At 46.9% G+C, this 22,449-nt stretch overlaps 1 protein-coding gene across 3 annotated transcripts in view; it reads left to right on the forward strand.

Annotated features, from left to right (window-relative positions):
- Window positions 1–22,449, forward strand: part of grin1b (glutamate receptor, ionotropic, N-methyl D-aspartate 1b) — a 74,490-nt gene that overhangs the window by 17,468 nt on the left and 34,573 nt on the right. For all 3 annotated transcript variants that reach the window (XR_005615028.1, XM_031748562.2, XM_031748568.2), the window contains exons 5-12: window positions 6,930–7,027; window positions 7,701–7,822; window positions 15,753–15,927; window positions 16,404–16,554; window positions 17,607–17,693; window positions 18,505–18,640; window positions 18,753–18,880; window positions 20,722–20,886. Coding sequence is in view for 2 of the 3 variants with exons in the window: in XM_031748562.2 (XP_031604422.1) it covers window positions 6,930–7,027; window positions 7,701–7,822; window positions 15,753–15,927; window positions 16,404–16,554; window positions 17,607–17,693; window positions 18,505–18,640; window positions 18,753–18,880; window positions 20,722–20,886 (1,062 nt within the window). In the remaining variant the exon portion in view is untranslated. The remainder of the gene's footprint in view (window positions 1–6,929; window positions 7,028–7,700; window positions 7,823–15,752; window positions 15,928–16,403; window positions 16,555–17,606; window positions 17,694–18,504; window positions 18,641–18,752; window positions 18,881–20,721; window positions 20,887–22,449) is intronic.

Below are 22,449 nucleotides of genomic sequence, written 5' to 3' on the forward strand. Positions count from 1 at the left end.
GAACCTGTAGGTCCTGAATCTGGATTTGATGGCCTTGAATCTAGACCTGTTGGTCTGGACTGCACTCTAGACCTGTCAGTTTTTACTTTTGAGGTTTTGGTCATAATTTTAGACCTGCTGATCTTGACTCTTCGTCTTGACTTGCTGACCACAGTTGTGGACCTGCCCGTCTCGACTTTCGATTTTCTGGTCTTGACCCCGGATGTGCTGGTCCTGACTCTTGGGTTTGACTCTGAACTTATTGCTCTTGATTCAGGACTTGTTGGTCTTGACTGTGGACCCAGCAATCATGATTCTGGACCTGCTAGTCTGGATTTAGGACTTACTGGTCTTGAGTCTGAACCTGCCGGTCTTGACTCTGGACCTCCTGGCCATAATTCAAGACCTGCTGGTCTTGACTTTGGTCTTGCTGGTCGTGATTCAGGACCAGCAAGTCTGGTCCTGAATCAAGCAGTCTTGACTCTGGACCTGCTGATGTACTGCAGCTCCTGAATGTCTCATGGTTTTCCATCACTGTGTATTGTTAGAAGATGAATGTTTTATTGTTGGAATATTTTTCTGTCTTGGTGGAGGTTTTTGGTGCTTTTTGTTTTACTTTCTACTTTTTCGTTTCTTCTTTTTATTTATCTTAAGTTGACTTTGAGTTCATTTTTTCCTCTCCTCCTCTTCCTGTCGCTCTTTCTCTTCCTATCTGTCCGTTCATGTCATCCTTTCAGTTGCTCACCTCCGTCTGGTTTCTCATCACCTCGGCTCTGACGGAGCTCGGAGTCGGAGTCATGCAAACACATCTCAGCTGCCTCTGTCGCAGCTGTTGACCTGACTGACTGTCAAAGCGACTCTCGTGTCTCTCTGTGTGACTGACATGCAGCAGAGCTTCCACAAGAGGGAAACCGAAAGAGTTCAGGCCAACCAGCACATAAACTGGTTTCACTGTTTGATGAGCTTCTGCTGTAAACATCACGACACCACGGTTAAAGGATTCAGTTAGACTCATAAACACGCATCACCATATTTAAAATACATGTGAAGGATTTAATAAGTACAGAAACTTCAGTTCAATTCAACTTTATTTACACAGCACCAAATCACAACAACAGTTGCCTCAAGGAGCTTCATACTGTAAGGTAGACCCTACAATAATAAAACGATGCTTTTAACCTCCTTAACTTCCCTGTGGTGTGGACACCAGCACTGAGAGTTGGTCCAGCTGCTCATTCATGAAAAGGTCTCAGAATTAGGAGCATGAAGGTCAATGCAGTCTCACAGGAACATGGAGTCAGCATGCTGCCACAGAAGAACATCTAGACTCTTCCATCAGAAATTGCTCTTCACCAGGTGGAGGTGTGTCAGGTTCATAGAAGAACACAGAAAGTGATCCCATTTTGGGGTTTTTTATTGTGAGGCTTCAACGTTAATCCAACTCAGATCTTCAAGTTTTTAAGCTGTTTCAACATTTGTATATGCTTATGATGTAATACGTCTGATTAGTGATGTCCAGCGAGGTCGACGCTGTTTTTAATGAAGTGATCGATCATTATTCGTTTTTTTCTTTTTCTTGTTTTCGTGCGTCTGTCAGATGCTTTCAACCAATCACGTGGGCACAACTCCTCAGGTGAGCGAGAGGGCGAGTCTGCGTTATGTAATTCAGGTTTTAGTTGGTTCACTGAAAAACATATTTGAGAAAGTGAAGTGGTTTTGCAGGCGGGTAGAGAGAGTCAGTAATTTATCTTCCTGGTAGTTGCGATGAATCGGCTCGCTGCGGTGCTGTGATGTTTACAACAACTCAAAAGCAGCAAATGAAGATGGAGGCAGGAAGTAAAAAGCAGTAAAAGAAAAGGAGGATTCGAGGATTTGTTTGTTAACGACAAAGCAGCAATGGCTCTGGGTCGCCATGTTTATATTTCTCAAAGCGTGAACACTTCATATTTTTTCTACGGTTCAAAATAAGAAATGCAGAAACAGACAGAAAAAATCCTCCAGAGTGCAGATGAGACTTTAGAAAAGTTTGAATGTGACTTTGTGTCTCTCAGTTTGAGTCAAACACCTTCATGAATATTGGAGGAGAGACTTTTTAAAGTGGGAGACGCATGAATATTACAGCACATTAGCTAAAGTAGGTGAACCGAGCAGCGGCGGCTGTCATGTGTTGTTCCTGCTTTAAATATCCGGCTTTAACAAAGCATGTAATACCCACCAGCACCGGCAGCCTGCTGTACGCCACACACATTTCAAAATAAAAGCCTGTAGCCAAGCACTTTAATGTGAAGTATATACATTTTTCCCACGTTGCACCAGATTGCTTCTAATTAGCCGATTTGGTAAACATTAAGCTGCAGCCAAACTTGCAGATGTTTCCATGACACGTGAGATACTGATATATGATAGATAAGATAAAAAAGAAAATAATCAACGAGCTGTTTCTCTGATGTCTCACATTAAATCCAGCACTGCTTTGGCGGGAACTGGACAGTGTCGGAGGGACATCTGGAAAGACGATGGATCGTATTTGGTTCAGGATGTCCGGTTTTCTCTTCTTATCATTGTTGATGAAAGTAGGTGAACGTAAAGAATCCAAGAAAAAAACAGTCTAAACAGCCTGTTTAACCGTGATTGGTTAATGGCACTCAGACTTTAAATGGAAACCAGGAAGAATCGTTTCCCTTACCTACAGATCCCGGACATGTGACCAAGAGTGACACAACACAACACAACACACACACACATGCACATGCACACACACATGCACATGCACACACACACACACACACACACACACACACACACACACACACACACACACACACACACACACACACACACACACACACACACACACAGACATGCACACACATGCACACACACACACACACACACAGACATGCACACACATGCACACACACACACACACACACACACACATGCACACTCGCACGCACAGAAGAGAGAAATACTCCAAAGAAAAACTGAGAGACTGTAATCACAGGTGTATACATCAGCACATCACTGAGGAGCTCAGATTAAACATTATTTTATATATTTAAAAAGGATACTATACTCGTAAATATATATTGATTAATGTGTAATTACATCATCCAACAAATCAGTGCATTGTCATTAATCATCGCTGTTGTGTCTAATTGTCTTTTATGGTGATTAGAAGCCGGTGAAACAGCAGCAATTACCGACCCGTCCTCGGTCAGAGGTGACTCATTTCACACAGTTTCATAGCCTCGAGCCGACAGATGTGGACAACAGCTGTGGTTCACAGCACACTGACAGCACACACTCACTATCCTGTTGTTAAGTGATGACGTGTGAACAAACTACTCTGAGTTTAATGAGGCTGTTGTGTTTTTAACATGTTTTGTATCTTGTTCTATTTAATCTGAACAAGCCCCTAAAAACAGTCAGTGATCCCTGTCGGCCTCTCTCGGTTTTATTACCACTGTTCATTTTAAAGCTCAGTCTTTAAACCCTACGCTGTAACTACAGCCCAGCCCATGCAGCAGTATATTAATGACTAACCTCGTATTGTGGATGGATTATCTCAGTTGTTCTCCTGACTGAAGTTTGGTCCGTTTACAGCATCCTGCCATGCGATTGCATCGCTAGCGATCACGTAGCACATCATTATATAGCAGCTAGCCCAACTTCAGTAACCCTACAAACGTCACTGCTGTTTAGTTTTCTGTCTTCATTTATGTTGGAAGTGATAGCAGAGCTGTACGTTTGAATGTTTCAGAAATCTCTCAGTCAGAACATGCTATATCATGTTTAGGTGGAAGCTAGCGAGCTAACTTCCTGCTAACTTCTAACTCTGTTAAATTTAATAAATCCTGTTTTCATGGATGCCTGGATGTTAAACTTAATTGTTACACCTGGTAAAGCAGCAACGCTGATCATTTTATTAAAGATGAAGGAATTTAGACAGTTTTTAACTCTCAGTGATGCTGCAGTGTTTGTTTGACTTTGGGACCTGAAGCAGAGTTTGGACCCGGAAACAGCTGATGACGTCAGACTTAAAGACCGGATAGGCTTAAAGTGAAAATGTGATTCACACATATCTGTTTATAGCTGAGTGCTGATATTATTCAAATATGTTAAATGATAGTGTGTGCAGAAATATTTATTTACACAAACAGTAGCAGAAACACGCCGGCCGTTATGGGGAGGAGTCTAAATGTCGTGTTTCTGATCTCTTTTGGCTGACTACAACATGTTTGTCCCATAGCAGCCACCGTAGCTAGGATTATGCACTGGATTAGAAGGATTAGAAACAGAACTCAGCTGACTGCTGAGATCTACTGACGTCTAGTGGTGAGGTTTTCCACACTGTCTTGGAAAAGATTTTTCGTACGTGGGATCTGATACTCTATCTTAGCTTTGGAGCGCCTTTACTCTGTGACATCGAAACTTTCGTTGCTTTGTATTTTGGAGGTTGGGTTGTGTTTTGCAGTTGTGGGTCTGAAGCTGTGATTCTGCGTTCAGTGAACTGGGCTCTGGTGAAAAACAGTAATAAACCTGGACGTGTCTTTAGGTGTGTGTGCAGGTTGGTTGAAGCGCTCTCAGAGCCAGGCTGTGCTGTTCGGGGCCTTTGCGCGCGGATGTAAATTTAATGAGATTAACATTTGGAGCGGATCGAGTCGAGGACTAATGGGACGCGCCGCCGCCACAGCGGATTAACATCACAGGAAGTTTGCAGAGAGGGAAGTATGAGTGTGGATAAAATGAGACCGAGCTGGGTTTGTGGCGAGGTTCAGGCTCAGGTCTTAGCTCTTCATCCTGAGGAGCTGAAGTGACGAGTGCTTGATCACGGCTGAGCTGTGAAGTTCGACAGGCTTCTGAGTCAAAGCGTCTCTTTGTTCTCTAAAAATAAAGCATCTGCGCTCATGCCTGCAGGCAGGCTTCAGGAACGATTTTACACCTCAGACTAAATATAGCGAGCCGGTCACGGCGCAGCTCCGCAACAGCCGTTATAATTAGCACCTGTTCTTTAATCACAGCTCAAAATCACAGCCTTCATGCATGAGCCACCGCATGTGAAGAGCACTAATGATGATATCATTACTGCGATTACAGTCAAGGCCTCTTTATAAGGCAGCCCTTATGTGCCTTTCTTAATGTTTCACTGAGATATTTTGTGGGCGGAGCTCCAGGTGGGAGGAAGCGTCTATGGGTCATTCTAGGACTGAAGGACACTTTAACATTCAGGAACAGATGCTTTATTTCATCCTGATCTTTGTTCAGAAAAACCAACATGAAACATGATGAAACAGAGAAAGTCATTGTTTAATTAAAAGTACACGGCAGCGGGGTTCAGGAAATGAGAATTAGACTCATTTTCAAACCTCTGTATGTCTGATCACCTGCTGCTGAAGAGAAACCATGCAGTGCAGGCACTCTGCTCCTCAGCAGGCTTCCAGAAACTGGCCAATCAGGAACAAATGGGCTTTTTAGGAGCAGGGGGTTTAAAGAGGTAAAGGTGAAACAGCTGATTCATACGTGTTCATACCTTTAGATGAAACCAGAAGGTTATAGTTTATCTCAGGGTGAGTGGTTTCCTCCTCATTCAGGGAGTTTTGGGCGATAATGGCCATCCTACGCTTGATATCCTGACATCACCAGACTGCTTAGAAAAACGAATCACTCCATTTCAGTTTGTGAAAACTTACACCTTCAGCACAGCAGTGCTTAAAAACCTCTCATCCAGATGTTAGTGGTTAACATGTGCCGCTGTCGTCCACACACCAGGGGTCGCTGCGCACGGAGGTTATTATTAAAAAGAAGAAAAGTCCGAACTGGACGCAGGTCGACAGACCGCTGGGCAGACTGCGATGTGTTTGCGTCCGACTCCTGCAGAAGAAATCAATCATTTATTGGATGCTTTGCTGCCCCCATCCCCACACATTTTTTCTGACTGTCTATAATCTTCTTCTGTGTCTGCATATTTTCTCTGTGCACATTACCCATCAGACTAAAAACAGGAACTATGAAAACCTCGACCAACAGAACTTTGACTTCAGGAGAACACCCAAGGTATAAACTTGCATGGTCAAATGATGCACGCCGCCCAACCAATCTCTGAGCTCGCCCAGTAGTAGCCAAACACCAGTCAGCCCCGCCCGCCCAGAATCCAACCCGGCTCCAGAGATAGACTCTTATCCTGGTGGCACGTCTTTTCTCCACCATCTCTTTTCTTTCTTTTGATTTTTCATGATTCCTGCACATCGGGAATGGGTTTACACTCGCAGGAGAGACGCCCTTCCTCTTCCTCCCCCCTCCTCATCCTCATCCTCCTCCCCCTCCCCGAGTTTTTCCTTGTGAAGGGTTGCATGTGGCCACGCTGACGCGTGGCTCTGTCTGCAGATTATCGAGGAACACTGCACACCAGGATCGTCTCACTCCTCTTTTCTTTTTCTTTTTGGAAATGAAACACTTCTCCTCCCCGCCTCCCCTCCTCTTCCTCCCCTACTCCCCCCCTCCACTTGAATCTTCTTTTTTTTAATTTGCGGTTGCATCAGTGCGCTCTAACATGCACGTCCCCGATTGGTTGGTTGGTTGGTTGGTTGGTTGGTTGGGTCTTGAAAGCGCCTCAGTTTGCATGTGCCACCACACCACGCACAACTTTTTGCCCCTCCTTCTTTGTATTCCAGCTTCGACTTTGAGTTTTCTTTAGTTCAGCAGATCTTGAACACTTTTTTGCTGTCTCCATTTTTTGCTCCCGTCCCTCCTCCCCTCCTCCTCCGGTGGTAGCGTGGGTGAGGGGGAGCATGGTCAAGGTTGGGGTGTTGTGGGTGGTTGGGGAGGGGTTGTGGATGTGGAGCTAACGATGGCTGTCCTGCGATGTGTTCTGTGGTGTTTTGTTCTGCCGTTTCTCACTGTCCCTCGGTGTTACCGTCCGTCCACTGTGTCCACTGGTGGTCCTCCAGGCTGAGAAGGTGCTGCTGTTCAGCCAGGACACCAACCTTACCGCCCTGCTGCTGGAGGCGAAAGATCTGGAGGCCCGAGTCATCATCCTCTCTGCCAGGTTTGTGCACATTTCAAGGTGGTTTCCATGATGGTTTCTGATTGGATGATGTTGTGGTTTCCACAGTTAGGCTGTATCAGATTTAGGACACTGGTCACAGTTTAAGTTGTTCTTGCCATGACTTGGCAGGAACTTTGTGACTGAGCCATCAGCAAGTGTTGACTGAATCTGTGTATCCCCAACAGGTAAAAGTAGCACCTGCAAATGCTGTGTAAAACAATCCATGTAAACGTGAGTAGGATGTACAAGGTCTAAAGATCAGCCCTTAGTCTGATACAACAACAGTCAGCCTCTATCGTAGGAATCTGAGGAAAGTCAGACTCTTCTGCACAAAACACCAGCAGCGATTCCAAAACTGAACAAGGCCAAAGTCTGAAAGACCACGGCCCGAGCTTCAGCTCGTCGTGAGGTGTTAGTCGATGTACTGAGCTGCAGTGTTTCTGGCGCTGTGGTGCAGAAAGACTGACTGCACTGAAGTGAAATCATCCAAACCTCCATCGGGTCTTTAAAGAGACGTTTGGAGCTCGAACAGAAGAAGTCAGACTGCGCGTCCACAGGAGTGTTTGATATGTTGGTTTCCAGAGTGTTGCTCAGTGATTGATGACTGGTTCTTTGGTCTGTTTGTGTCAGCCACAGGTGAGTGCTTACCTGCTGTGTGTTTGTGTGTTTGCAGTGAGGACGAAGCTGCACTCGTGTACAAAGCCGCCCGGCAACTCAACATGACCGGCTCCGGTTACGTCTGGCTGGTCGGAGAACGGGAGATGACCGGCAAAGCTCTGAGTGAAGCTCCAGACGGTACGTCCGTCTCTCACCTCCTCTTCCTCCTTTCTTCCTCTCTGTCTGTCTGCAGCTCTTCTTCCATCCAACTGACAGCAAAGCTCGAACAGAAGGAAAATTAACAAGAAAGCAGTCACCTGTCACCTGCAGAGAGGAAATAGATCAAACTGCTCTTTCTTTGTTCCTGTCATCATCAGTCGGACATATTTAACCAAATACCAAATGCTGCTTCAGCTCCCGAAAAATCAGAACTCTGAGAGTTAAACACGGTCCAACTTCTCAATAAAAGTTCACTACACCATCATGTAGGATCAGGATCAGATCACATCATCAGTTAACAAGTAGATCCTTCCATCCATTTTCTTCTGCTTGTCTGGGGTCACGGGCGAGGTGTTCCTGGGCCAGCCCAGAGATGGAGTCTCTCCAGTGGGCCTCCTCCCCGTGGGTAATGCCCATGTGAATGGAGGCATCCTTGTTAGATACCTGAACCACCTCAGCTGCCTCCTTTCGATGTGGAGGAACATTGGCTCTACTCTGAGCCCCCCTCAAACGATGGTGCTCCTTACCCTGTCTCTAAGGGAGAGGCCTGTCATTCGAGCTCATTCGACAATCGACAGTTTTGCTTTTACAGCACAATTGCTTTTACTGCCCCAAGCACCTCAGGTCTTGTTCATGAGAACAAGACCTGAGGTGCTTGGGGCAGTAACTCGCCTCTTACTCCACCCTTTTCCAGCTGAGGACAATGGCCTCAGAGTTGGAGGCAATGATTCTCATTCCCACAGTTTCACACTCGGCTGTGAGTGCACCACCTGATGACCCAACAGAACCACATCATCTGTAAAAAGCAGAGACGAGATTCTGAGACCACCAAAGTAAAATCTTTCAGCCACTTGGTTACGCAATTCAATTTTCAATTCAAATAAATTTTATTCATACAGCGGTAGACCCTAAAATAATACATACAGAGAAACAACGCCTCGAAATTCTATCCATAAAAATTATGAACTGAAGCGGTGACAAAGGTCAGCCCTGGGTTATCCACCAGGAATGAGTATGATGTACAACCGGTTGTACAGGGACCAAATGACCTCTAAAAACCAAACACCCCATACTCCTGAAGGGCTGTTCCCACAGGACACTCCAAGGGACGTGTCCTTCTCCAGGTCCAAGCGTCTAATCGATTGACGCTTCCATAATCAACATAAAGAGTCTTAACATCAGCAGCATCCCAGTCCTCTTCATCATCCATAAAGGCTGTCCCGAGGTCCTGCAGTGGGGAAAGCTCACATCGTCGATGGCTGCTCTGACGTTGGGCAGCGGTTGTGAAGGTGTTGGGCTACTGAAAGCTGAAACCAGACACAGAGGTTCTACGTAGCTTAAAGAGCTCAGCTGGGTTTGAGTTCAGAGACAGGAAACATCTCCTCAGAAAGCAGCCAGAACGACAGGCGCTGCCTGAGACCCGGTTGGACATGTTCGGAGACAGAAGAGGCTCGGGGAACTTTGACAGCAGTCGTCTGGGCTTCATCAAACATGACGAAGAGTCCCGTTAGTCTCTGAACGGGGAGCGTTAGAGCGCTTTGAGGCACTCTGACGTCACGTCCTCTAGTGTAAAAGTCTCGGTCCACAGAGCGGTGCAGGCAGGTCAGGAGTCAGCGAGCTCTCAGCGTCATCATTCGATCCGATGTTAAAACGGTTGGATGGAAGCACAGCTCTCTCTCTCTCTGTCTGGCACTGTTTCTAGTAGGTCTCAGATGAAGGAAGCTACTCTTCATCAGTCTGTTAGCTTCTCAGTGTCCTGGTGTGTTTTTTCTCTCTCTGGTTTCTTCGGAGTGCCGGTTGAACGTTTAAACATAGCCGGCGTGGAGGCGTGTTTAAAGGTTCTTAACCGCTCCCTCCTCTCCAGGCTCATTGTAACTGTGTGGCTTTAAATGTGTCTAACATCTTTTTGTTTGTTTCATTTCTATAGTGTGTGTCGTCCGCCCGCCCGCCCGTCTGCCCATTCTCACAGTAACAATAACATGCTGCTAAACAGGGGTGGGAGGGGCGGGCTTTATGATTCAGGTGTGGGGGGGTAATAAACTGCTAATGTTGCTGCGGTAACCGTGACGTGTGTCCAGTCAAACACTGGTAAGATGCCGCCCTTGCTTCCTGTTACCTGCTTGATGCTTTGCCCTTTGCAAGTGGCCAATAGAGGCCTCGCCCACGGCAACGTGGAGCCAGGGGCGGGGTTTATTCAGCTGATTACTCAGCCAGCCAGATCACACGTTTATCTTTGTACTTCAAAAGTATGCGGACGCCCTTTTAACGCACAGAATGGATATAAAAGAGCAGGAACTCATCGGGAAGAGGTCAGGTGAGTCAGGTGAGGTCAGTCGGATGATTGCAGGTTTTATTGCACACAATAGAAAAGATGAAGCTATTCACTGTCATAGCACAGAGGTCAGAAGTCAGAGAGCTGTTTTCACTTCTGTTCGACTATATTATTGTATTTTGCAACTATAGCTATTGCCATCTGGTGGCCGTCAGATATAACGCAGCTTTAAGGCACTAATGTTTTACACAGGCGGTGATTTTCAGTCGAGTCACTTGTATTTAGTTAAAACCCATCGGAGAAACCAAACAACTTGACATGAATTTCAATTCAATGATTTCAATGATTATATTAATAAAAATCTGATAAATGAATAAATCAGAGTTGCTGAATGTTGGAAAGAAAAAGCAGAGGATTCGTTCTCCTGTCTCTGCTGCTCGTTTCGTTCATTTATTTAAATTAGCATTTGTCATTATTAGTCAGCTAAGTTAATAAAATAAAGCTGTTAGATATCCATTATGTGATATTATCAGTATAAGATAAGATAAGATAACCTTTATTAGTCCCACACGTGGGAAATTTGTTTTGTCACAGCAGGAAGTGGACAGTGCAAAGGTTATGAAGCAAAAATTAGAATAAAATAAAATAAGAATAAATACAGTACACAACTGTACAGAATAGAATAAAATAAAATACTATATACAGTAGAATAAAATAGAATAAAATATACAATAAGATAAGAATAGAGTACAAATGCTATATACAACTGAGTAAAAATACAACGATGCCAGAAAAGATTATTGCACATTAGTATTATTGCACATATGTGGATGTGTGTGTTTGATCAGTTGAAGTCTTTGTTGTGGAGTCTGACAGCAGTGGGGAGGAAAGACCTGCGAAATCTCTCCGTCCCACACCGTGGGTGCCGCAGTCTCCCACTGAAGGAGCTGCTCAGTGCTGTCACAGTCTCCTGCATGGGGTGGGAGATGTTGTCCATCAGGGATGACAGCTTAGCCGCCATTCTCCTGTCACTCACCACCTCCACTGGGTCCAGAGGGCATCCTAGAACAGAGCTGGCCCTTCGGATCAGCCTGTTCAGTCTCTTCCTGTCCCCAGCAGAGATGCTGCCGCCCCAGCAGACCACACCATATAAAAGATGGCTGAGGCCACCACAGAGTCATAGAAGGTCTTCAGGAGTGGGCCCTCCACTCCAAAGCGACCTGAGTCTCCGCAGCAGGTACAGCCTGCTCTGCCCTTTCCTGTAGAGGGCGTCTGAGTTATGAGTCCAGTCCAGTTTGCTGTTCAGATGAACACCAAGGTACCTGTAGCTGTCCACAGCCTCAATGTCCATACCTTGGATGTTCAGTGGTTGCAGTGGAGGATGTTTGTGCCTGCGGAAGTCTACCACCAGCTCCTTGGTTTTACTGGCATTGATCTGGAGGTAGTTCAGCTGGCACCAGTCCACAAAGTCCTGAGTCAGTCCTCTGTACTCCTTGTCGTCCCCATCAGTGATGAGGCCGACTATTGCAGAGTCATCAGAGAACTTCTGCAGGAAGCACTGGGTGGAGTTGTGGGAGAAGTCTGCAGTGTAGATGGTGAAGAGGAACGGAGCCAGAACCGTTCCCTGTGGGGCCCCGTTACTGCAGACGACCCTGTCCGACACACAGCCCTGAGTCCTCACATACTGTGGTCGGTCGGTGAGGTAGTCCAGAATCCAGGTAGTGAGGTGATGGTCCACTCCAGAGTTCTCCAGCTTGTCCTTCAGAACCAAGGGAAGAATAGTGTTGAAGGCACTGGAGAAATCAAAGAACGTGATTCTCACAGTGCTCCCAGCGGTCTCCAGGTGAGAGAGGGAACGATGTAGGAGGTGAATGACGGCATCATCTGCTCCAATGCCAGGCTGGTAGGCAAACTGAAGTGGGTCCAGTGATGAGCTCACCAGGCGCCGAAGCTGAGCCAGGACCAGCCGCTCCAGGGTCTTCATCAGGTGGGATGTCAGAGCCACCGGCCTGTAGCTGTTGAGGTCCTTGGGGCGTGAAGTCTTTGGCACTGGTACAACACAGGAGGTTTTCCAGAGCTGTGGGACTCTTCCCGGCCTCAGGCTCAGGTTGAAGAGGTGCTCCATCACCCCACACAGTTGGTCCGCGCAGGACCTGACGACCCTCGAGCTGATGCCATCTGGACCCGCTGCCTTCTTGGCTTTAATCCTCCTCAGTTCCCTCCTAACCTGGGTGGTTGAGAGAGACAGGCTGGAGCCTTGTGTTGAGTGTGCATTGGATGCTGTTGTTGGGGTGGGAGGAGTGAGCAGGGTGAATAGAGGAGGTGTGAAGTGTCTGAGGTGTCAGAGGTGCAACAGCAGCAGTGGGGTGGGTGAGTCTGCAGCCGATGTTGGAGACTGCCTCATGGATGAATCAAATCTGTTGAAGAAATGATTCAGTTCATTTGCCCACCTCACATCCCTCCCAGGCAGAGAGTTCTGATGTTTGTGGCCTGAGATGGTTCTGAGGCCTCTCCAGACTTCACCAACGTTATTTTGCTGAAGCTGGTTCTCCATCTTCTGCCTGTAGCTGTCCTTCCCATTCCTTATCAGTCCCCTCAGCTCTCTCTGCACCCTTTTCAACTCCTCTTTGTCTTTGGATGTGAAGGCCCTCCTCTTCTGCCTGAGGACAGCTTTAATTTCTGAAGTAATCCAGGGTTTGTTGTTGGAGAAACACCGTACAGTCCTGGTAGGTACGGTGTTATCCACACAGAAATTAATATAGTCAGTAATGCATGTAGTAAGGCTGTCGATGTCCTCTCCGTGGTCGTCACAGATCACCTCCCACACAGTCGACTCAAAACAATCCTTAAGAGCCTCCTCGCTCTCCTCCGACCATCTCTGCACTGTGCGGGTGGCTGGTGGCTCCCTGCGCACTAAGGGCTCATACACAGGGACAAGGTGCACCAGGTTATGATCAGATCTGCCCAGTGGAGGGAGAGGTGATGAACTGTATGCCTCTTCAGCATTGGCATACAGTAAGTCCAGTGTTTTATTGTCTCTGGTTGGGCAGGTCACATACTGGGTGAAGGTGGGCAGTGTGGAGTCCAGTGAGGCATGATTGAAGTCCCCTGATATTATGAGGAGGGCTCTCGGAGATTGTGTTTGCAGTCTGCTGACCACAGAGTGGAGAGAGTCACATGCTGCATCCGCGTTGGCCGAGGGGGGGACATACGCTGTTATCGCGATAACATGCGAGAATTCCCGGTGCAGGTAGTACGGACGCATGCTAACGGCTAACAGCTCAATGTCTCTGTTGTTCTTTCACAGTGATGTGCCCAGGGTTACACCATCTGTCATTCACAAACACTGCCAGTCCCCCTCCTTTCCTCTTACCACTTACCATATAATCAGGGAATGAAAATCTGACAGCTCGAACTAGATGATGAAGTGAAAGGAACAAGCAGATGAAGGCCAGCAGGCAGGTGCTCGTGTTCTAATATTGCTCTGAGTTTACCTAATGAACATTAAATAAGTGCACATGTTGGAGTTTTGTCCCTGACATGATGTGGTAGTTAACGTGGCGTCCTGGTCCTGGTCGTGGTGTTCCCCTCTGGCTGCTGGGTAATCAGCTCCCCGCTCTGTTGCCATGGCTTTTTGTTTCTACAGACATCCTCATCGGCCGGCCCCTGCACTCTTAAAAACGATGCGTGGCTTTTCTGCACATCGCGTCCTCAGAGTCGCCGATGTGTTAGAAAAACGATCCATCCTTGCCTTAAAAGTGCAGCGAGACCGCACTCTGAAACGATCCACAGTGGGTTTGTCTCTGCTGCACGAGGCTGGAGGTTTCTTTTCTGGGTGGACCGTTTCAGCTCAGCAGAGACGCTAGATCATTTCTGCTTTCTACCAGAAACAGTCGGAGGTCGTATCTCTGAAACAAACAGCCCGAAGCTTTTTAGCCTCAATGAGAAAACTAAATGTTGGAGCAGCCCGACTTCCTCTTAGTAAAAAATCTCAGAACTGCAATATTTTCCTTTCACGTTATTACCTGAGGAGGAGATTTTCCTGAAACAATATCGTATTTGTGTGACAGAAGCATGAGTGGAAATGCCCGAGCTGTAAAACACAGTGTTAGTGATTTTAGCCCCAAACAGCAGCCGTGTCCATGTTAGCGTACAGGCTCAGTCACGGATCAAACTTGGCCGCTGCAGCGAGCCTGGGCTAGATAAAACACAAATCAGCTGGATGTAACAGCGAGGTAGATTCTAACCTTCATCCTAAACTCTACTGTGGGCGGGGCCTACACACAGGATGGGCAGAATATGTGAACAGCTGTAACTCAAATCTCAGCGCACTGCCAACACCCGTAATAACAGCGAGAGCATCTGCAGGCCTGCTTTATATCAGATGGTACAGGTGTTTGCATTATTGTGTCCACCCTCCTGAAACGATCCCCTGAAAAGAAACGTGCGGAGCAGCACTGCGACATTCTGGATTTTGTTGGTGTTTTTCTTCACGGGCTCCTGTTGCACTATGAGGAAAATGTTTGTGCAGCTGCATCGGTCTGCAGGCAACGGCGGCACAGGCACGCTTCCCCTTCAGCTTTGTTTATGGAAGTGAGGCGGACGTGTCGGGCTTCCTAATCGTGCTGCTGCCGTCAGTGCTCGTTATCGTTAGAAACAGCTTCATCGGCTCAGCTCCAGCTCTGCTTTTATGTTCCACTAGAGCAGTCGCTGGCCCTCAGGTCATCATCTGTCTGCAACAAGTTGTCTTTTTAAGGCTCGTGTACTAAAAAACTTTTTTTGATTGGCCAGCTTCAGGAAGTTTACCAAGGTCCCACAAGTATGCATCATACTTAGAGGACATGTTTATAATAAGTGAGAATATATACAGACCTGAAGCAGAGTAGTCTGAGGAATAACTCAGATTATGTTCTCACACATTTGGCTCATTATTTGAAACTTGTTTCACATGAAAACCTGAAATTATGATGTCAGAAAATAACAATAAGCAGGCTAGGTCCTTTCAGGAAGAAGCATTAGCTTGCTTGCCAAATGTTTTGAAATTTCAGCTAATTGTTAGCATAGCATTTCAAAAAAATAACAGTTTGTTAATGTTAGCGTAATGTAAGTTCCCAACAATATTAGTTAGAAATTCCATTTTAGCCAAAGGTTTTTAGTAAGGCATTTATAAAAAAAAAAAAAATTGTAACAAGCTTGATGGTTAGCTAAAGTTCATTTGTGAGATGCTAACTCTGTTGGTTAGCTATTACCAGTAGATTTTGGGGGATGCTAGCACTGTTAGCCACCTGTTTTGGCCCAGCTTGGAGACAGATGCAGACACTTTTCGCAGCATGACGAGTTTGTACTGAAGGAAAACACCACACACTCTTTGTGACGTCTCAGTGAGGCTTTTCTGCTGAGACAAACGCTGTGATTGTGAGAGTGAACTCCCAGCATGCAGTTCGGTTGTGATGAACACTGACCTGACGCCTGAAGCCCCGAGTGTGTGTGTTTGAATTACACTGATGCACTGTGTAATTACATCAGCTGAATGAAAGTGTGTGCGAGTGTTTAATTAACATGTGTGTGTGAATGAGGGCAGCTTTGAGTCTGCAGCCTGTTTAACTTCCTGCTGTGTGTGCGTGTGTGTGGGCACAGGCCTGCTGGGCCTCCAGCTGATTAACGGTAAGAACGAGTCGGCCCACATCGCGGACGCCGTGGCCGTGGTGGCGCAGTCTCTGCAGGAGCTGTTTGAGAAGGAGAACATCACTGAACCTCCACGGGGCTGCGTGGGAAACACCAACATCTGGAGGACCGGGCCACTCTTTAAACGGTTAGTACCACCCACGGCTGTAGGTCAAAGGTCAAAGATTCTGTGGTTGGTCATTAGGAGGGATGCTGCACTACACTTAGGAGATGTGCTTGTTTTTCTCGTGGGTCTCTCGCTGCCGTTCCTCCACTGCGTTTGATGCAAACGCTGCATGACCACTGTGCGTGTCCCACTTTAGCCCGTTTAGGTTGGATGATCTCAGAGCGGACTGCTGAACACTAAAGTGAGAATAAGAGGGAGGCACTGATCTGCTCTGGATTCATCTTCAAGTCTGACATAACTGGGATAATAAGTGTCTCCTCCTCTCTGTGTGACCCAATCAGTCGCTCTGAATCAGGATTGTTTATGTTGGAGCAGCGTCATGTGACCTGGTGTCGCCTCAACTTACCTGATTTGTTTACGCATCAACATGATGATGTCACCACCAAACATGAAAATAAAGGAGCTCTGATTCTTCTGTGCACTGATTGGCTCCACAGGGTGCTGATGTCATCAAAGTACCCTGACGGCCTGACAGGACGTATTGAGTTTAACGACGACGGCGACCGGCGCTTCGCCACCTACAGCATCCTGAACTACCAGCAGAAACCAGGTCGCCTCGTCCAGGTTGGAGTCTTTAACGGAACACAGGTAGAGCACACCTGCTACACCTGCTACACCAGCTGCTACATCTGTTTTTACAGCTGCTAACACATCTGCTACATCTGTGTATACACCGTGAGTGTCACTGTCAAACATACGTCACAGCAGCTCTCATGACCATCGAGTCACTCTTCCCCTTCGCTCTTGCTGCTCTCCTGTCACAATCACCCCTAACACTCGTCTCCACCCACTCCACCCTGCCTCCACTTCTTTACCTGTCTGTGAATGGTTGACCATTACCTCTGCTCCTACATGTCCACCTGTCCACCTGTCTCCTTCTGCCTCACACCTCCACCTATCCAGCCTCTCACTGCAGATCACAGTGTCATCTGCAAACATCATAGTCCACAGAGACTCCTCCTGCCGAGCTCATCCATCAGCCTCTGTCCCCATACACCACCCTCACAGACGTCTGTCTGTCCTTATACACCACCCTCACAGACGTCTGTCTGTCCCCATACACCACCCTCACAGACGTCTGTCTGTCCCCATACACCACCCTCACAGACGTCTGTCTGTCCCCATACACCACCCTCACAGACGTCTGTCTGTCCCCATACACCACCCTCACAGACGTCTGTCTGTCCTTATACACCACCCTCACAGACGTCTGTCTACTGTCAGAGTTCTTACATCCATAGACTTAACAAAACAAACAAACAGACATCAGTATTGGCCAACAGAAGTTGTGTAAGGGCAAAAATACTCAAAATATCACACAAATAAACTGTGTTTCCAAATAAAGATCCAAGGAGGAGGAATAAGCGTGTGACAGTATACTAAAACGTTCAAATCTTAGTAATTCACTATTGATTAAATGAGATGAATGTTTAGTTCGGTGACAGGTACGACGCCTGTCAGAGCCGAGCTGCTGAGAGAAACACGGTGTAGCGAGCGAGCATCCAGGCCTCCTGCCTCTTTAAATATGAATGCACAGATGCAGTATTGATGCTGTCGTTTAGTCAGCCTGTCACAGTCAGACCTGCATGCAACAACATCACAACCTGAGTCCTCACCGTGTGTTTCTGTGTGCCCTGCAGGTTGTGATGAACCCTCAGAGGAAAATCATTTGGCCTGGAGGAGAGACAGAGAAGCCAGTCGGATACCAGATGTCAACCAGACTGAAGGTAAAACCGCAGCTCGACGCATCTGTTTGGTTCATCGTCTCAGAAAAGTGATGGCGCTCCTTTTTGCAACTTTTTATGTTGGATGTTTTTGAAGACATGAGCTCTGCAGATAATGATGAGTTGGGGTTTGTTGTTGTGTTCTTCATGAATCAGGTCAGATGTTAAGCCAAACCAGAGCATGAAAAAAGCCTTTTCCTATGCCAATAAAACTTCAAACAACCTGTCAGTCAGATTTTAAACTGTACCACTGTTATGGAATATGATCACAGCTACGCCGTCAAACTCAGCATTTATTTCTTGGAAGCTCTTAGAAAATGAGGGTCTTCCTGTTCCATCAGAAGAAATGTTTGGTTTCCAAATAAAAGATTTAGAAAACAAATATTGTTGGTAAAAATTAAAAATAAATCACTCCTGTTATGGAAACCAATTACAAATAATTTCTGGGTTTAACCAAAAATTTCAAAAGAAACTATGGCAAGTTTTCCGGAAACACTAGAATTAAACACAGAATAGTATCAGAGGAATCACAAGTTGCAGGGTACAGTTAAACCTTTTATAGATGTGTTTTCTAACAGTGAGGATATGTTTTTGTAACGTGACTAAGACATGTCAAATGTCTACATTCAAATATGTAAAACTGAATGAGCTTTGTGGACCTTTAAGCCATCACAACTGAGGTTTGTACAAATAATGAACTACGGCTTGGATGGGTGGGCTATTATAACATTTATGCCACGATGACGATGACGAGCGTCTCCCAGGTCGTTTGGATCAGTCCACGTCTCTGAGTGTTCGCTGTTTGTCCACTCAGATCGTGACGATTCATCAGGAGCCATTTGTTTACGTGAAGCCAACGAAGAGCGACGGGACGTGTAAAGAGGAGTATACCGTCAACGGAGTCCTGATCAAGAAGGTGATCTGTACTGGGCCCAACGGGACCATACCAGGTACGCTAACACGCCATCCTCCCAGACCCGATTTCACCTGTTTTCTGTGTGTGTGTGTGCCATATATATATAAAGTTGAATGATTGAAATGAGGCTGTGTTTATGTGTCCAGGTCAGCCCATCGTCCCTCAGTGTTGCTATGGTTTCTGCATCGATCTGCTCATCAAGCTGGCCATGAGTATGAACTTCACCTATGAGGTTCACCTGGTGGCTGATGGGAAGTTTGGCACGCAGGAGCGAGTAAGTGTCACGGGACTCTGTTCGCTGTCACTGCAGCAGGTCCGACTGCTGTTCTGGTTTTGGACACGACGAACGTCCTCCTGTTTGGACGTGTTGTCCTTCTGCTTTAAATGAAAGACTGTATATCAAAGATGGACAACTTAATTGTTTAGCGTTTCCGTCTTTTTGGAGCTCGATGTGACGATGACGGGGGTCTGACAGAGAGACTGAGGACACTGCACATTCATAGGCTCAGTGTGTAGCCCCGCCCTCAATGCTCCCTCCTCCTTCCTCACTCTAATGACATCATCTCCAAATTGAACTTCACATTCAGACCTGAAAGCAGCGACTTCGGCTCACTGAGCTCAGATCAGCTGAGCAGGAAGCTCCTTGTCTCACAGACTTGTATTTATAACCAGAAGAGGCGCCCCCTGCTGGCTGGCCACCTCCAGGATATAAAAACACATTAAAAATAACATTTTAAACAAAAAAGCTACATCCATCTTTTACGTACAGTCTGTGAGTGTACCTGTACACCTGTTTGAATATTTGTGTGTGTCACATCAGCCTGAATAACGTCCAGGGGAAAGTTCAGCTCTCTGCTGTAATCAGAGTTATCCTGTAAGGGATGACTGTCGGTCTCTTTGCAGCTGACTGTGCTCGGTCCCTCGGGTGGATCTGAGGCGTGGAGCTCAGGTGAGCAGACTGACGATGATGAAGGTGATGAAGGACGTGTGATCTGTGCCAGCATGTTTGCATTAGGGCGGTTACATTAGATACTGAAACACATTAAAACACATTTCCATCCAGCTGCAGGCTGATGTTCACAGGAGCGACGTCACGCACCAAAACAGCTTAGTTACAAACAGCTGTTCTGTTTACGTGGTAACAATAACATGGCTGCTGTGAGGTGAGCTGTCCCAGCAGGCTGTGATTTAGCAGTTGTAGGTGATGGTCAGCTGACAGCGTAAGCTCCACCCTCTCATCCAAATATGGTCACTTCTGGAAACTAAAAAACAACATGGCGACAGCAGAGGCCTTGTCCATCTTTCATATACAGTCTGTGGAGTAGTGGTGGCGCGTTGAGGAAAATTCCTGTGTGTGGATGTTTGTTCTTGGCTCTGATTGGCTGTGTCATCAGTGAGCTGGAGTAATGTGATTACAGTTCATTCTCAAAAGTAAACGGACAGTCTCTGCTTCACGTGTGGTTATCTGCGGCCTGATGATGTCATTGCCATCTCGCTGTGTCTGACCTGCTTACCGATTCATCCCCATCGGCAGCTCGTCAACCCAGGCTTGTTGCCATGGCGACCACTGCTCCGTCCCTGACTCCGACCTTGCTGGAGCCGAGAGACATTTATTCATCTCTCTCTCTCTCTGCTGCTCGCTCTCCTTCATCGCCTCCTCTGTGCTCGGATCCCCCCCCCACCTTCCTCCTCCTCTTCCTCCTCTCTCGTCTCTTCACAGATTTATTCACGCCTGAAATCTGCTTTATGTTCCACGTATACCCAGCTCCTGAAGGATGATGTTTCCTGTTTAGTCGATCACATGAAATCACTTGTTCTCCTTCATGTTTTATTCAAATCTGAGCTCAGCCTTTAAAAATGCTCCTTTATTATTTAAAGTGAGAAACTACAAACCTGCCAATCAGGGATTCGCTGTACTCCTCCCAGCGGATCAGCTGATCAGTAATCAATAACGTGATCAGGCTGGAGCTGCTGAGCACGCCTGACAGTGTTTGTTGCAGCTGATGTGGGTTTGCAGATATTTAACGCTTTAACCTGCTGCAGTGAGGTCATGAATGTTGCAATGTAGAACTCAAACCTTCATTAACAGAGCTCCGACGTCCCTCCGTCCCGCAGGTGAACAACAGCAACAAGAAGGAGTGGAACGGGATGATGGGGGAGCTGCTGGGAGGCCTCGCCGACATGATCGTCGCCCCACTCACCATCAACAACGAGCGCGCTCAGTACATCGAGTTCTCCAAACCCTTCAAATACCAGGGGCTCACCATCCTCGTCAAGAAGGTGAGCGAGCGAGGAAGTGCAAACCATGACGAAGGTTCATGATGTGACGCTGTCATCAGGCACAACAAAGCAGTGAGGCTCAGCCCGAGCAGTGTGAGACAGCAGAGAACCGAGGTTACGTTTCATCACAGGGAAACGGCGATGTCGTGCAGTCCGTGTTAGTTAAACAGTTCCGGTGTTCGTGCACACGAGCTTGTGGTGCTGTCCCTACGCCATCCCTCACCCGGCCTCAACTGACCAATCACATGACTGTGATGTCATAGCCTGGGAGAGATAGTGAAAAAGACAAAAATGCTTTTGTCTTCTAGAAGAAATTGTCTGAAGTGTTTTCTTGATTAATTCAGGCAAAGCTATTATTGCGTTAGGTTTGCTGTTAGCCACGTTTCACTTTGCTGGTGATGCTTTTAAATAGTGTTAGCTAACTTCTTGGCTAATGCTAAGTGAATGATCAGACAATGTGATTGGCCAGTTGTGATGTAAACGACACCGACATGGAGATAACAGAGCATGTCACTTTCACATGCTCTTGGGAGCCCCCTGCTAGTGTGGGGGGTCATCAGCTGCTCAGCCTGCAGACACCTGGGGCCAGGTGAAGGACGAGGGATAAACTGTTCTCAGTAAAGTTCGTGTTGAGGCTTTCGGATGGGCGGAGACAAACGGCATCACATGACAGGAAGAAGATACCAAAAAACTGAAACTTCAGCCGTGAGAACGTCTCAAATGGCCCGTCCTTGGCCTGAGGTCAGTCAGATATTTGGTTTCTGTGCCACCGTGAGGTTGTGCGCTGTAGTTACACCGAGTTTTTAATAACACAGCGCCCCCTGGGAAAGTGGAGGTCCAGAGAGTGGGAGCGACTTGGTGTTTAGCAACACCCTGCCCACTGACACAGGATGGAGACGGCAGTCATCTCAAAATGCTCTCAAGATCTAAAAATTTAAAAAAATATCAGACTAATTCAGACCAAAGCACATCTGAGGAATATTCAGACAATAACACCTGAGCGCTCAGGTTTGTGTTCTCGGTGTTAAACTGCAGAGGGTGCGGCTGCTCGGGGATATTTGCAGTCAGACTGACCCAGTTCACAGAAACAAGAAGCAGGTCAATAGTTTCCGCCATAGCTCCTGCAGCTGATCCAGGTTCAGATTTCCTGTTTACAGCTCCACTCTCATTCTGGGTCAGGCAGCCATGCTCAAAGGCAGCAGCAGGAGGAGTCGTACTCGTGCCCGTCTCCTGACTTGTTGGGCATGTGGCTGAAAGCTCAGCGCTGATTGTTACTGTGAGAGAAGCTGAAGGGAAGCGAGTGACGATTGGCTGAAGCAAGGAGGTGCTGCATGGACGTTTGCCCTCTGTGAGAGCAGAGCTGTGGGCCCCGCCCATCAGCGTGCGAGCTACCCAGGTTTCTCATTGTCACGCTGCGAGCCAAGCCAGACAAACCTTTAATTAGTTCATTCATTAAAAATAATCTTCATCAGTAAGAGAACAGCTCAAAGAGTCTGGAACAGATTAAGACACATGAACATTAAAGGTAATGGTGGCCAATCAGGAAGGAGCTGGCTTTAAGGA

Source organism: Oreochromis aureus, linkage group 12 (assembly GCF_013358895.1).
Source record: "Oreochromis aureus strain Israel breed Guangdong linkage group 12, ZZ_aureus, whole genome shotgun sequence".
In the NCBI taxonomy this organism is placed as follows: domain Eukaryota; kingdom Metazoa; phylum Chordata; class Actinopteri; order Cichliformes; family Cichlidae; genus Oreochromis; species Oreochromis aureus.